The sequence below is a fragment of the Ciona intestinalis genome, unplaced genomic scaffold (assembly GCF_000224145.3).
Source record: "Ciona intestinalis unplaced genomic scaffold, KH HT000037.2, whole genome shotgun sequence".
Taxonomy (NCBI): domain Eukaryota; kingdom Metazoa; phylum Chordata; class Ascidiacea; order Phlebobranchia; family Cionidae; genus Ciona; species Ciona intestinalis.
Genome location: NW_004190359.2, coordinates 104,527 through 120,644, shown reverse-complemented (window position 1 = coordinate 120,644; position 16,118 = coordinate 104,527). Strand labels below are relative to the sequence as shown.

Genomic DNA, 16,118 nt, shown 5'->3' with positions numbered 1-16,118 from the left:
CAAATATTTCCAAAATCAAAATAGATGACGATTTTTGGGTAATACCACGAATTAGTACTATCATTCCTTTATCAATTGACAACAATTTAATAAAATATATTAAAACACACGAGGAGTTATTTAGCGATCCGCACAACAGGTGAAATTTTACAAATTTGAAAACACACAGGATAAGATTGGACAGTTTAAAATCATTGTTAATTTTGACTTTTAAGTGTATTTATAAATAGGAACATACGCAAATAACACGAAATAATACTGTACGCTTTGAAAATTAAGTCTAAACATTCTTTTTCTTGCCCCACTGCTATAGTTTTTAACATGTTATATATACATTATATCTGCATATTTTTTAATATTTAAAAACAGTAATCAGCTTTGACGGGCGTTTAAAAAGTCGTGATAATACTGTCAAATAATTTTGTAACCTTATGTTCCTGATTATCATTAAATGGGGGTCCGTAAAAAGAAAATTAAAAAAAGTCTCGTCTGACAAAGTGTCCCATCTTCCCCCCACCCTACTATATAATTACTTGCGCAAGTTTCAACTGATCACTGGAAGCCACGTTTTTCTTTATATACAGGCTACCGTTGTACCCACGCGAACTGTGAACCAAACGCGAACTGTGAACCAAAAAATCTATACTTTAACTAAGAATAAAAATGTAATATTACGCATACGTTTAAGCACTTGTTCGCACTGTGGTAGCTACAATAAGGGGGGTTCTCCCAGGATCAACCCTAGTTAGAACTCACAATGTAATGTTAAATAAGCGTATTCTATTATTGAATATTAAATAACCATACGAACCACCACACACTAAAGTTGTCATACATTTTTATTGAATCTGTAACTGCATGAAGTTTCTTGGTATGTGTGATTGTGAGGCAAAAACAAACTTGCCACTGTTGCTGGAGTCATGTTAATGAACTAATATTTCAGGCATAGGGAAAGCCCTCATTATATTTCCAAGTAGGCTGACCACCCTACCTTAACCTTGATTGGAATAACAAGCTCCAACATTACTCCAAAAAGACATTTTAAACTTACCACTTAAAAATAGATAATTAAATTCATTCAAACCAGTCATAATTGCAATTTTACAAATAAAAAAACTTTATACTTTTTGAATAACCTGAAAGACCAAGCATAAACAGGTGGGACTAAACCATACCACCAACATCAATATCAAACAGATTACTAAATTAAGTATTAAGCAATATACAGCCATCATAATTCACCTTCATTTGAATTCTGGTTATTTTAACAAGCAATTTATTTTCGATGCTGTTTGTTATCCAACACTTGTCAGCTTTGTAGATCTCATTTCATGTAAAACAAATTAAAAATATTAAACCAATTATTTTAGCTTTAAACACCAACTGAAATCAAGATCAGCCCATTCTCACCACTAAAAGTGATTGCAGAAATATTCCGCTTTAAAGTTGAAACTTCCAAAGATTGATACTGTTGAGCTGTGTGTGCACAGATAATAAAAAAACAACTGTTAATTTCAGATGAAAACACTATTGCATTAAATTAAAATCTGTGAAAACTGCTATTAAAACTCTTTTTTTTTGTGGATATTAAACTAGATAACCGTGCCAATTTTTTGTCGCAAGACAATTTATGTATCTTGACCATATGACATAGTGTTAGCAAATTTAAACTGTGGTCTGAGCTGGAATAATAATCGTATGATTAATATCAGAACTAAAGCTGTATTACAAAAATACCTTCATCTAATACGTGGTTCTCCATGTAAAGGAGGCCAGCAACAGAAGATATTGTTTTGTCTGTTGCTTGCACGTACAGCAGACAGTTCTGAAAGCAATAACAAGAGTAAAAGAATTTGTACATTTATCAAACTATTTGCATGATACATTAAATTATCACTGAAATTGACAAATATTTACTACTGGCTTCAAATAAATTGTTTGGAATGAACAATTAAACTGAAACAACACACAAACTTTAATTTAACAAAGAACTAATACCATTGAGACAGTTCTTTAATATTGACTGACTCCATCCTTCAGTTCACAAAGTATCACCTACAATTTTCAACCAGAAGTTAATACAGAGGAAAGTAGAAATATGTGAGAACAAAAAGGTTGATTATAAATGCGATACATAACTGTGTTTTACAATGCAGAATCCATGTTTTTTGAGTCAGTTCAGAGTTTGAAGATGATATCCCATACAAGGAAAGAAAATTTAGGCACTAATTTATGTTTATGCTACCTTTTCCTGCACAAATGGGTGTATTAGAGCCTGATTTACAGTTAACCTCTTTGCTGGATCAAGGCAAAGAGCTTTGTCTAAGAGATCAACCAACTGGTTAAGTTTCCTTAATTGTTCTTCTGGTAGCCTTGAAATGGATTGTCCGCCAAGCAACTCCTTGCGTAGGTCCATGGTTGCATTAACTGTCGACATAGTCGTCACTTTTTCTCGTTCAGTTACCTTGTCTATTTCGGTGAGCAGGAAGTTGAGATTCGGATCAAAATGTTGATCTAAAAATTTAATTTATTTAACTGGTTTAAAAACATATATTATTAAAATGACCAAAGTTCTAATAAGTGAGCACATATTATAATAATTACAATAATATTAATTAACTCCATTACTACATTGGTCTACTTGATCAAAAACAAACCAGAAGTAACCAACCATTTTCAGTCGACATTTATCTTTTTATGACAGTGTAGCAGTAGGTAGAATACATTTATAAAAGTATTACAACTCATAAGGACTTATGATGTACTAGAATTAACAAATTATAGCCTTATGGTCCGATTTTGATTCCCCCTCAGGGTAAAAAGTATTTTGGATTAATTTCTTTAAAAAGAGATATAGGAGACTATTACTATATATACTTTTATATTTGCACTGCAACGTACAAAGCCAAAAGTTACCGATTACTGTGCTACTAATGACTTAATCAGTTACGGATGTATGGCAGTTTACTTGACTTGAGAGTGTTATATAATCATTACCAATGAATTGCTTACTTGGTGCGGTTTTAAATCGGAAATTTTAGTCTAAAACTTATGAGTATTAATTATGATTTGATTTCAATTAAGCAACTGAATAATAAATGTGAGAATTAAGAATTAAGATATGTGGAAAAAATCATAAGAACAACAAAACCAACTGTTCGAAGAAACTCAATAAAAAAGTTGGGTAATACCTTTTAATGTTCCTTTTTTTAGGACACGATGGGGAATTTTTCCTTTAACGTCCATCATCAGTTTTAACATCTGGTTGTTTGATTTACCAGGAAATAGAATTCTTCCTGCTCACATAATAAAGTCATCAAGTAGGAATATAATACTGTATAATGATAAATATACCTGTGTATAATTCGTAAATGGTGCAAGCGACTGACCACATATCAATGCCATGATCATATCTCATTCCTAAAATAATTTCTGGGGCCCGATAAAACCTGTAAGTACAACATTAAAGACATTTAATAATATAAGCAACTTGCAACAGTTACAGAGGAAAAAAGGTTTTCTTTGGCTTTTTTTAAATTACTACAAGTTAAAACAAAGTAAAATATTTTGGACTTTTACATACTGTTTGTTTAACAATGAATTCTATATTCAATGCACCAAAAAGTTTCATTAATTATGTTCATTTGGAATGCAAGTTGAACAAGATGCTTCTGCAAATAACCAGTGAGATTATTTTTTATAAAATTTCAGGGGTAGCGACAATAAGTTGAATATTAAATTGATTTTATAAATGGGAAAGTCAGGGATTGCTGCAACCTTGAACCATATAAATAAACCCGTTTGCGCATGAACTATTTTTTAATAATATTCTACATTTGAAGATTTAATTTTGCTATACCCACAAAATGCAAAAATGTCATCATTAAGTACCTGGAGACAAGATATGGTGTGATTTCTTGGTCAGCTATGTGAGATGTGGAACCAAAGTCACATAATTTCAACACAGACTTATTTTCACTGACCAGAATATTATCTGGTTTAATATCAGCATGTAACAAGTTGCATTTTTTCAACAGTTTTAAAGACAAGAACAATTGCTGGGAATATGATTGAACCTGAAGGATATAATTTTGTTATAAAAAACCAACGAGTTAGTTTTACTTAAATATAATTAATTTAAAGTATATTTATGAGAAATACATTAAATGAATATTACAGATACAAGAAATACATCAAATAAATATTACATATAAGTAAACTAGTATAATGCTCCCTTTAATATCTGTACCTTGCTTAACCATAATTCAAAATAGTTTTTGCTTATCCAGGCAGAATTAAACAATATTTTTTGGGATCAAATAAAAAAGGAATTAATATATTTAATAGAATGTATTTATCAATAAAATAAAACAAATTAAATAATTTAAAGCAGCTTCATGGAGAACATGTACAGCAAATTCTATTCATGATATTACAAGTTCTTCTCAACCTTTATGTTAAGTTACCATTTGATTAGGTCGGATTAATTATTATTAGTTTAAAATGCCTTTCAACTGTTATTACTGTATTACTTTTCATTACGTGAAATGTAGTCTAAAAATTGGACTGCCAAAGCTTCACTGACAATTATCATGATAGGGTTAACACTTGGGTGGCCATGCAAAAAGGTTCATCAGCACTGCTGTAGTAAATTACTAAACTTCTATATTAACAATGTAACATACAGCTTTGATGTGCAATCCAATGCTGGCTCCATACTTCTTCAAAAGTTCTCTTAGATTCATATTGAGTGATTCAAATACAAGACACAGATGACTTTTGTGTTGAAATTGTCGATATAATCGCAAACAATGATATTTGTCCTCACGATCAACATCATTCAACTTTTTAAGATATTCAAGTTCTTTTAAACCTGATCAACAAAAGCAATAACTTATGTTTTATTGATATGCAAGTGTACCTATACAGTTGAATAAAAATACAGCATATTTTGCAATTTCTATTGTATAATAAAGTAATGTTTATGTGTAAATGGATTTGGCTAAAAAAAATAATATTTTTAAACAAATTAAAATTTTATTTATTTACAAACTATTTAAGCAAAACGTTTCTCAAAAATATTAGAATACAGAAATTATGATTTAAAATTAATACAATAAAAACTCAACTAAATCACCTGTTTTATGCATAAGATCATTTTTTCGAATGATTTTGATTGCGACCTCAGAGTTTCCTCTTCCGCTGTCTCTTGCACGAACCACATTACTAAACACTCCTTGCCCAGTATAACCGTAAACTTGATATCTCTTGTCAAGCATTTCACCTATACTAACACGGTAATATCCTTCAGCATCCGTCCAGTTGTCCTGCAATGAAAATGCTGGGTTAAACCACAGGTGTAAACTTTTTCTAATATTAATGGGACAGACTTTTACTAAATTCCAAATAAAACAAAAGTGAGCAAGTGCTAATAAATGTGCAAAAGTTTTGTTAATACTTAATAGCAAAGCAGCGATTCCCAACAGTATTTGATGGGCAAATAATGTTTCATTGACTGAATTGTTTTTAACCTCTATAAAAAGGGATGTGGTTTGCTATGCCAACCAAAATTTCAAGTAAACAAGTAGATAGATAGTACCATTCACTACCAAAGCAATAAGCATTCTTGTATGGTTGATTTGATCACACATATTAGCATTGATGATACCTGTAAACTTGGGTCATTTGAATCTATAGCTGCACCCAACTTCTTTGACAATGAGGGAGTAAATTCTTCTGAAAACATATCTCCAGTGGCCTTCCTTTCTTCTTCATTCTGCTTTTGCTGCTCATTCTGAATAGTTCTAAAAAACAACCCTTTAATGTTAACTATGCTCTTTTTGAGGTATGTGGAAAAGAGTCTTGCAAATAACAACAACCAATAAGAACAACTGCCCAACAAAGAAGAATCTATTTGGCCACTTTATGTCCCATCATACTTTAAATCAAAATATAATACATACTTATTAATCTGTTCAATTTTATCTTTTAAAGCAGATTCCAAGTCAGCATGAGTTAAATTCTTCAAGTTTTCAGCTAAAGATGTCGATAATATTCCATCTCCATCTGATGACCTTGAACTAGATGCACACACATATTGATTTATTATAGCCATAACTAAGCAAAAAAAACAATTTTATACAATTCCTTGCTATCAATTTAACTTTACGATTTATTTTATTTTTTATAAAAAAGGTTACCAAATACAGTACCTGCTAACAAGCTACCACAACGGCACAACTTTGCGAATATTTGTTTGATTTTGTCTCTGTGGTGGACAATTTTAACACTGGGTTGGAGCACAAATGTTTAATGTCCTGCCCAAGGACACACATGCCGACAATGATAGCAGGTTAAACCTGATATACTTTGTCTACAATGCGAATGACTGACCATAGCAATATTGCCAAACTCTTGGTAATAAAATAAAATAAAAATTTCCAAAACACAAATACATTCTGCATACTGGTGTTTAGATTTTCTAAACTGATATAAACGTAGAGAGTTTAGTTTGAGAAACCTAAAATAAACTAACCGGGGAATAGTAAAAATACACGTCCGGACAACACAAGAATAAAAGAAATAAATTAACACAACCCACCCTTCAGCAGGTACAGATGGAGTCGAATTATTTGAATTAACCGCCGACACAAACATATCATCAGCAATAACAAGATTTCCAGTGTCATCCTCATTATCTCTTTCCAATAAATTTCGTTCATCAGCTACAGCAGTTAAACCTGAGAAAATACAAATAATAACAACTATTTTTAAATGTGAGACTTGGGAATATCAAGTAGATTTGGTCTCATACAGGTTAACTGGTATATACTGCTGATACCCAGCATATTATACTGTTGTAAGTAAATCATCTTCTCTAGAAAAAATGAATGGGACGTTGAAAAGTCATTTAGTAAAAGTTTTGTTGGAAAAGCGGATTCACAAAATCAATAACAGCATACCTGGTATTAAACCTTGTTTTTCTTTCTCTTGGTGTTTCTTTACAATTTCAAGACGTTGCCTTCTTCTTCTTTCAATCAAAGCTTCTTCATCTTCATCTGACTCATCCACCGTCACGTGATCAACCTATCATGACATGAACAACTCATATAATGATCCATCGCTAAACGAAATATTTATCACAAGCTGCATAAGTGCAACGTAAATATTAAATATATATATATATATATATATCATAATATGTTAAATTTATATTGTGTGTTATATGATAAAAATCAAAAATCAAATGTAATTAATCAGATAAATATCTGTAAATATAAAAATATGTGTTAAAGTTGAAAATGAAATATTTTTATTTGAAGTTTCAGAAGCAACAAATTAAATAAATTCTTGTTGTAATGTATGCTAGAAGTCTAAATAACCTTTACAACACCATGTGCTTTTTAAAAGTTCTTTTTCGTATCACAGAATAAACAGACTTTATACTTACATCATCATCACTTGAATCTCTTGCTTTCATTCCTTCAGAAAAACTTCCTTTAAACAAATCTTCATTTGTACTTCTCCTTCGCCTTGAATGTCTTCTGTCTCTCTCATCTTCTCTTCTTCTCGAATTATCTCTTCTTGAGTAAGAGCGATCATTTGAACGACTTCTTCTACGAACACGTTCTCGACTAAAATAAAATAAAAAATCGCAATATTCAAACTTGGTGTTATAATGACTTGCTGTAACACCAATTTTTGTTTACTTTAAGCTGATATCTCTTCCTGTGAGTAAGAAATATCAGCATAAGGTAAAATGTTCAATGGCATTGAGTAAATTGTGATCTTCTTATTATCCTTGCATTTCAAAATATAATTATAACATGGAAAATAATGTTCTGAATCATGACATCACAATTACACAAGCACACTACAAACTGTGTACGTTGGTTAAATCAAGCATTGAAACCACGTAAACATAAACAAAAGCTGCAGCTGAAGACTGATTTATGATAAGATGACATCACACATTCTTTTAAAGAAGGCATAACATTTAAGATTTAACTTTATGATTTGTGTAATATTTAAAAATGATATTAATATAAAGATTTATAGCAAAATTCAGTTACCAATTTGCCAAAGAAATTAAAATTTAAGCTACTGTAATAGTTAATCTAATATTAAAAATAATACACGAAGTATTTTTAACATTAAAGTATTTTTCATAGGCCTCTACAAGGGGTTTGTGATAGATATATATACATATATTACATTAAGAATCTTAGCCCACTAAACACTCCTATTAATAAAATACATTAGTGTTGATGGAGCTCTGGTTACCAAACAACAGTCTTGTGTCTCTCATCAAAAATACCAGACCCAAGTCCAGGTGTGACTGATTATGATTGTAAAGTAATTTGAATATTTTATTTTTTTATTTTGTTCTGACTCAAGTGTCATTCTTTAGCATAAGTATCAGCACTAACACTTTACCAGCTTTTTTTTATATGAAAGGACAAAATTTACTATATAAAGACAATAACACCATAAACTATTCCTTTGAACCATTAATATATCTCATTTTAACCTTAAAACTAACTCACCTTCTACTTCTACGACGCGATGAACCGTATGATGAATGTGACATTTGTCTTCCACTTATCTGAAGTTTTCCTTGTCGACTTCCATCTCTGTATCTTCTTTCGTTATCCCTACAACATGTAAATGAGCAAGAAAACAATTATTAATGAAATATTTAAAAAAGTAGGCTGGTCAATATATGTACTAATGTACATACCTGTTTATACTTCGATCCTTAGATCTCCTGTCACTTCTATTCCTACTTGTTGATCTCCCATGACTTGAACGATGACTTGGTTCTTCTTTATCAGCATAGCTCTTTTCTGATGCCTTTTTAGCTTTGGAATAATAATCTCGATCGCCATTTTTCCTACATTATAATGCCCATTATAAATATGAAATACATGAACCCACCCTACCACATAAGCAGAACACCTTAATCATATCCTGATCCTGATCCAGAACACCAAACACCACCATCTGGATCTGCCCATAAGCTTAATGTTTAAAATATTTAAACACTGTAAAACAGTTATAAGCGTATTTGGGCACCAGCTTTACTAACTTGTACACACTCAATAAAAAAAGAAGAAAAAGTGGCGAGGCAGCCCAAGGTACCTATATGCATTAAACTTTTTAAAAGGAGTTCAACAATAATTATTAAGCTATTAATTAAGTTAAGCTTCATTATAAATAGGAATGAACATTTAGTGTCTCTGTTTGAGCTGTTCAAACTGTTATTAATATTTAATACATGTTTAATTAAAAAAAAGGATGTAAATGACAAACTGACCTAGATCTGCTTTTATTCGATTGTGAGCCATTACGTGTTGTTGGTGAGATTGATGGTGAAACACTACCACGCTTACTCTTCTTTGTTTTCTTTCTTTAACTTTTGCACATCACTTCTTTCTGTATCCTCCAAGTTTTGTACATTTTCATCACTTAAATATTCCACGTCCTGCATTTTGTTTTCACTCTGTTGCTCTGTTAAACTCAGTTCTCCTTCTTCCAATCCAACTTCACTATCCATCAGTTGCGCTTGTAACAAAGCCTTTTGTCTTTCTAGTTCTTTTAAAACGTCATCCATATTTTCTTCTTCTTTTAGATTTTTATCCCCATGAGGCGACTCTGTTAAACCATTTTTATCAAGGTTAATCGTGGTTTCGTCAAATTGAGGTTTTGATTGTTCAACTTCTTCATCAGAATCATATCCTACAAGATTAATGGCAGATGTTTTACAACGCTTGGAAGGTAATTCTTCATCCTCTTCCACTGTGCTGATGCTGTCATGTTTTTTATGTTTCTTTCGCTTATGTTTTGTCCGCGAAACATCGGCATCATTTTCATTTGATTTGGATTTCTTCTTATGGTGCTTCTTGTGTTTCTTTTTACTTTTGTGAGATTTTTTAATTTTGGGGGCAATTTCATCAGCAATAGGATCAGAATCACTGCCGCTGTCTTCAGAATCAGATTGATATTTCTTTTTTATGCCCATATTTAAACTTGTTTACCTTTAAAAATCTTGATTAGTTTAAAATACTATTATAAAACATTATGATAAATTTTCAGTTTAAAATACACATTTGTGTGATGGAAACCATAGTAAAAGTAAAAACAAACCTGATTCCGGTAGTTAAAGGCTTACATGAAAAATTACTGGGTAATATTATCCTTCAATAGGTTAAGAAAATTAGATTAGTCAACACGATAAAAAAATAGTTAACTAAACACGTTATAGTTTTACTTTGTTGTGCATTTGTTGCACCTATATACGCAAACAAAATATATTAAACAATACGATTTTTAATAACGTATTCAAAACCCATAGCAGCCTAAACAGTGCTATGCTTTAGCGTACTACCGGTCCTCGGTCCACTATGCTTCTTGTTGAACCTCATCAAAGAACGCCTCAAACAATGAGGAGCGTCTAGTGGCCGATCCACTGACGTAAAGAATCGTACGCAAAACGATTTATCAAAATAAGAGAGCGGACCAATAATGAATTAGCATGTTCGACTATTAAATAAAAAGAATAAACGTTATAAATGTAATTTCCATCTTCCCGCCGAACAGAACAGGATACCAGGAGCTTTTACATTTGTGTGTGAATGCTTTGTCAGGCAGACATATCGGCCGACAATCGCTCCCTCCCATCGGCAGCGCTTTTACCGCCCGTAGTGTGAACCCGCCTTAATACCCGCTGTATAATTTTTTTTTTAAAAAAACTCGGGCGTTCGTGTCGAAATTAACTTTGAAAATGCGCGAAATTGTGATGCGTCACCGTATTCCACACGAACGGTCATGGATTAAACAAAGGTTAGATTATTACGTCATAGAATGCGAATTACCACGTTTGATTTCTACGTTACAGAATACAGATTACGTAATTTGTTAGTTTTTTAGGAGATTTAGGGGTCAAGGTTGGGTTAAGGGTTGGGGCTGGGGTTTTCCCTTGCATAAAACAGTGCGAAAAGCAAGATTGAAACGAGCTATAACGTTCGTAATATGTCACTACTGTGACGTAACAAATCGCTATTGTGGAGTAATATATCGTTAACCTTACGCAAGTCACGCGAATTGCGGTGACGCAGCATGTTTTTTGCGCATTTCCAAAGTTAATTTTCGACATGAACGCCCGAGTTTTTTAAAAAATTATACAGCGGGTATCAGGGAGGCGTAAGGAACATTTTGAGACCAAAATTTTCACTGGTCACCAGCGCACCAGCGGTAGTATTATCGTTTTCTGTTGAACGTAGCTCGCCTACCAGGTTTGGCGCTATAATATATAAAAAAAAACAAATATTATATACGCCTTTATTCTTTTTCCAGAAAATTGAATGTTTTTATGTTTATAGAGGTATGTTACTAGGATTCCGAAATGTCCTCTCCAGGGTGTCTCCAATCATTTTAAAGCAAACGTCCCAAAATTGTACTCAAGTGAACAAAAGTTTGCCTTATCTGTTTGGTGAAAACAAACTATCGCCTCTAATTTCTAAACCACAAGAAACAAACCATGTAATTTTATCGAGAGTTGATTCTGTTGGATTTATTCCCAATAAGTTTGATGAACTGATTATTGCAAGCAGCATCATGTCCAGAATCTCATGTCCGAGCAACCAACCATTACCAACCCACAATAAATATAACATTGACAGCACTGAGCATGGCAAAGTAATAAATGAAGGAGTGGATGTACTAGATGTTTTTGATGAACCAAATACTTCAAATCAAACACCGCTATACGCTCATAAAAGTGATATTAGATGGCGAAGAAGAAGAATGAGAAGGCATAGGTAACGTGTGTTTTTTATTTATTTGTATAAAAATTTATTTATATGCCTGCATGCTCCTTTTTGTAATGATTTAATATGTACGGCCAGAAGCCAATTAAATAATTAACAATTGTGCTTTTATGACAGACTATTAAAATGGAGGAAAAAATATAAACATCTTGTGAAACTAAGGTTGAAGCAAAAGCTGGAAAGAAGAAAAGTGCTTTTGGATAATGATCTTGTCAGGTAGAGCTAACTAATATAATCAGGCCTTGAAATTGTGGTGAAGCTTGCTACTAGCTTTTGTCTGGCCGTTTGGCACGGTGGTTTATGCGCATTCCTCTAACTTAAGAGGGTACGGATTCACTACTGTGGGCGTATATGTCCTTGGGCAATATGCTTAGAGGCAATTACTTTAACCTAGTGGTCAATAATGAGTTGCCTAAATTGCCAGCTCTACAGAAAATAAGAATCAGTATCACCCACAATACTATATACGTGGTAACTCTTTTCCTGTGCACGCGAGGATAATACAAGTTATGTTCATAAACTAATAGGCCTATAGACTCAATGCTGTATAGGTATATCAACTGTATTCTGCATACCATTTAGGTTAGTTAACTAATACTTTGACAAATTTGTGTAAGCTGGTAAACTGCATTTCAAATGTTTTTGTCTACTGATGCTGTTAACAAAAGATTTGTTTTTTCATTCTTGTCATTTTATTTGAATTACCTTAAACAGACTGTTTTAGATGGGGTAACTAATACATTTGATTCGAATTAAGAGTGGTACTGGTGTACTTTAAAAATTTTCAAGTGGAAACACATTTTTAATCATTTAATTCTTATTCCTCTTCGTTTTTAGAAATACTTTAATCGCTCCGATAATGTGGAATGTTTTATGATGCATTCAGTTTGACACTGATAATAGGATTGATTACCCCTTACAAATTTTTTGAGTAATTTGGAAATTATTGCATTTGCAATTATTATGTTCAAAAAATAGATCATTCCATATATTATATATTGGCAGTTGTTATACGCTACTACACAATATGAGAATATCCAATTAATTTCTATGAGCCTATATTACATATTTCTAAGTGAATTTAAATTGCGTAGCCTATCAACAATCATGCCAATCTTAAAAATTAAAAGTTTTAATTTTTCTATATTAAGAATGTGGGAAATGTATGGACTAAAAAAGGAACCCCCTGCATTGACTCCTGAAGAGAAAAGCAAATTGGTGAGAAGTTGGGAAGAAGAAGGAATTTGGACAAATGCATTAACTAAAGAAGAAATCGAAAAATATATCCGAGCACAAAAGCTAATGTATTTAACTGACCGATGCGAAAAGCTGTAATAAAACAACATGCCATACACTGCTTGCTCTGTATTGCATAGGAAAAATATCACAACTATAGTGTAATTACAGTATTGATCAGAATATTACAAATAAAAATCTCTTTATTTGCAATAATTAAATAAGAAAAACAAATGAAACACTTTCATAACATTCCAAATCAGTTACATGATGCATTCGGATTTCACTGTGATTATAATATCTGGATAAAATCACATTTTTCTCTAAGTAAACACAAAACATTGTGCTATCTTCATAATATCTGGATAAAATCACATTTTTCTCTAAGTAAACACAAAACATTGTGCTATCTTCACATTGGCAGAAGATGTTCATCATCTATTTCATCATCTAACTGATCATCAGCTACACCTTGATATGGTTTGCTGTCGATGTATCCAGAACCTCTTGTCCGACACAATAAATCACATCCATCCTGCAAAAAATTTTTTTTAAATAACAGTATATACAATTATAAAAGTGATTATGTTTGTTGTATTTCTATCCTGATGAATAGAAACCCGAACAGTTTAATGTATCATACTATCTAATACAGTATGGTGTTTCCCAATCTGGGGTATGCACCAATCTCATAAAAGCTGGTAAATTCATACATTTAATATGTTTATTGTAGGTTGGCTTTGCCTTTGTGATTTTCACTTGTAGGATTCCCGCAAACATTGGCAGTTTTGTTTTGCCTTTGTTTTGTATGATACAGATCCGCAACTAATTACAACAAAACTGGAGCACTTATGTTGCAAGGCGAACACCACTTTGGCACAGCCCTAATAACAGCTTTTTATAAATACTTACAGCTTGCAAGTTGCCACACATCCTCCAAAATACAATGTTAGGGATTTGCTCAAATCCTTTTGACCCATACACACACCTTTTATAAACAACGCCTATTAGTAGGTATGCGGATGTAACAGACACGAATCTGCAAAATACAAAAATTATTCTAAAATAAATACCAAGAGTATGGTCATATGAATGATATGAATGTTCTTACATTATAAGTAAAATTGAACCTGTGCTCAAGCCATTAACATGTGAGCATGCGGCTCTGCTGGATATTTCCATCATGTAGAAACAGCTTGATTCTGTATCTTCATCATTATGTTCATACAGCACTTTAAATTGTCCCTGTAACATTTTAAGCATCAGCGTACACTTGGCTTAATAGTATAATAACAAATGCTTTGTATGACTATTACACAAAATTTATAATAAAGAAATATTTATCAATCAAATTATAATTCAGATAAATTATCTCATATTAATACCATTGATAATCTTTTGGTTTTATTGAAATGACCACGTCTGGGAATATGTTGTTTTTTTCAATTCTATTGGTATATATAAGAGAAATGAAAAGGGTAATCGCAATCTTTAAAGAAGCTGTTATACTGCTTGTACCTCTAACTCGTTTGGATCACACACAATCATTATGTGTGCTTGTCTTCTAGAAAGTTCTGATCCTGGCGATGTACAATGTGAGTGGTAACGATCACCATGCTTATATGTAAGCATGATCCAGTCAGTGCCACCTTTAACTACTGTGCTGTTTATTAGCCCTACTCGTTTGTATTCTTGTTTTAACTTGTTATACTGAAGCACACCAACTCCTGGAGCGTTAAATTGATTAGCAGTGACCCCACTACAAATGCTTAACGTGTAATCATATTCATCACCACCATTTATCTCATCTTTAAATTTGTAGGTAAATCTGAAACAAAACAAGTTAGTGGTTAATTGTAAGTAATGTCGACATGAATAATCGCTTTATATAAGATTTTCTAAATAGTGCTAGTGTCCTACTAAATATTAGATAAACTAAACAAATATTGGATACTAAAATAAAAGCATTGTTTTTAGGCTATACTTTATGCCAGCATTCAGTAAGTAGGATATGTAAATACAATAAACATTGATGGACAACTTAGAAAATACCAGAGGGCAAAGAATAATAGAATATAAAAGTGTTTTAAATCTAATGTGTCTTATTTTATTACTACAGAAAGTTAAGAATGGTGGTCAGTTCTCTGTTTGGGCTTGAAACATTAATATATTTATTTTTACATCTGCAGACTGCATTGTATATAACTTTGGGTCATTTTTTTAAAAATGGTGCCGGTGACCAGAATGTGTTACTACTGTCATAACTAGGGATGCACATTACAGAATAATTAGGTATTCTAGGATATCCTAGAATACTTTATTTCGAATCTAAAATTCCATATCTAGAATTTCGAATATTTTTATATTTATAGAAAAAAATAATTTTACCCACAAAAGTCAGTTTATAGACTCTTTCATAGTAGTTGGATTATGAGTTGTAAAATGATCAAAAATTGTACTATTGGGTAGTTTTTGCGTCATGAAATATATTGCAGGCAATGAAAAGACGTTGCAAAACGTATACAGTGGAAAGTCCCACAAACACAAAAAAAAATTTTTTTAAATTATTAAGTTTCAAAAATTGTTGCTATAGTGTATGAAATGACCTGTGATGACGTCATTAAACAGAATACCGAATCCCGTAATTAGATTCGAATACAAAAGGATTCGAATCTCACGGATTTGAAATTCTGTAATGTGCATCCCTAGTCATAACACAATTCCTTTTATGTACATTAGTTTAATACTCCCATTGCTTTTTGAATCTGCTGCAAAAACCACCGAAATCAATGAAATGATTAGCAATTAAGTTAAAATAGTAAAAAACAATTATTAAAATATGGCAGCACCTATACCATGTTACACAGTTAAAGTTTTCTTACATCTTTCCTTTTAAAGGGTCCAATCTTTTTAACAGTTCCTGAGATTGTTGATTTTGTTTCAGCAGTGTGCAATCATTCTTGGCTAATTGTTCGGCTTGTGTATGTAATACCATAAACAGTGAGAGTAACAGAGGTTTTAACATTTTTTTCAGGCCCAGGCCAATATGTTTTG

The 16,118-nt window shown here is 32.0% G+C and overlaps 4 protein-coding genes across 4 annotated transcripts; 1 reads left to right on the top strand and 3 right to left on the bottom strand.

Moving 5' to 3' along the window:
- Nucleotides 1–1,995: 1,995 nt before the first annotated feature.
- On the bottom strand, nucleotides 1,996–9,539 carry LOC100182715 (serine/threonine-protein kinase PRP4 homolog). Its single transcript, XM_018815159.2, has 14 exons — nucleotides 9,317–9,539; nucleotides 8,741–8,893; nucleotides 8,547–8,654; nucleotides 7,451–7,634; nucleotides 6,963–7,086; nucleotides 6,602–6,740; nucleotides 5,964–6,080; nucleotides 5,669–5,804; nucleotides 5,138–5,327; nucleotides 4,686–4,873; nucleotides 3,892–4,076; nucleotides 3,355–3,449; nucleotides 3,192–3,296; nucleotides 1,996–2,514 (listed from the first exon to the last, which is right to left on the bottom strand). Exons 3-14 carry the CDS (start codon nucleotides 8,588–8,590, stop codon nucleotides 2,237–2,239), a joined length of 1,785 nt encoding a protein of 594 aa, XP_018670704.1. The 5' UTR covers nucleotides 8,591–8,654; nucleotides 8,741–8,893; nucleotides 9,317–9,539; the 3' UTR covers nucleotides 1,996–2,236.
- On the bottom strand, nucleotides 8,602–10,021 carry LOC108950183 (glutamic acid-rich protein-like). Its single transcript, XM_018815156.1, has 3 exons — nucleotides 9,393–10,021; nucleotides 8,751–8,893; nucleotides 8,602–8,654 (listed from the first exon to the last, which is right to left on the bottom strand). Exons 1-3 carry the CDS (start codon nucleotides 10,019–10,021, stop codon nucleotides 8,602–8,604), a joined length of 825 nt encoding a protein of 274 aa, XP_018670701.1.
- Nucleotides 10,022–11,332: 1,311 nt separating this feature from the next.
- Nucleotides 11,333–13,185, top strand: LOC100185126. The gene is made up of 3 exons (XM_002127925.4): nucleotides 11,333–11,819; nucleotides 11,946–12,044; nucleotides 12,980–13,185. The coding sequence occupies exons 1-3, from the start codon at nucleotides 11,386–11,388 to the stop codon at nucleotides 13,161–13,163; spliced, it is 717 nt and encodes a 238-aa protein (XP_002127961.1). The 5' UTR covers nucleotides 11,333–11,385; the 3' UTR covers nucleotides 13,164–13,185.
- Nucleotides 13,180–16,118, bottom strand: LOC100182758 (cation-dependent mannose-6-phosphate receptor). Its single transcript, XM_018815163.2, has 5 exons — nucleotides 15,947–16,118; nucleotides 14,583–14,892; nucleotides 14,176–14,309; nucleotides 13,977–14,103; nucleotides 13,180–13,599 (listed from the first exon to the last, which is right to left on the bottom strand). The coding sequence occupies exons 1-5, from the start codon at nucleotides 16,087–16,089 to the stop codon at nucleotides 13,477–13,479; spliced, it is 837 nt and encodes a 278-aa protein (XP_018670708.2). The 5' UTR covers nucleotides 16,090–16,118; the 3' UTR covers nucleotides 13,180–13,476.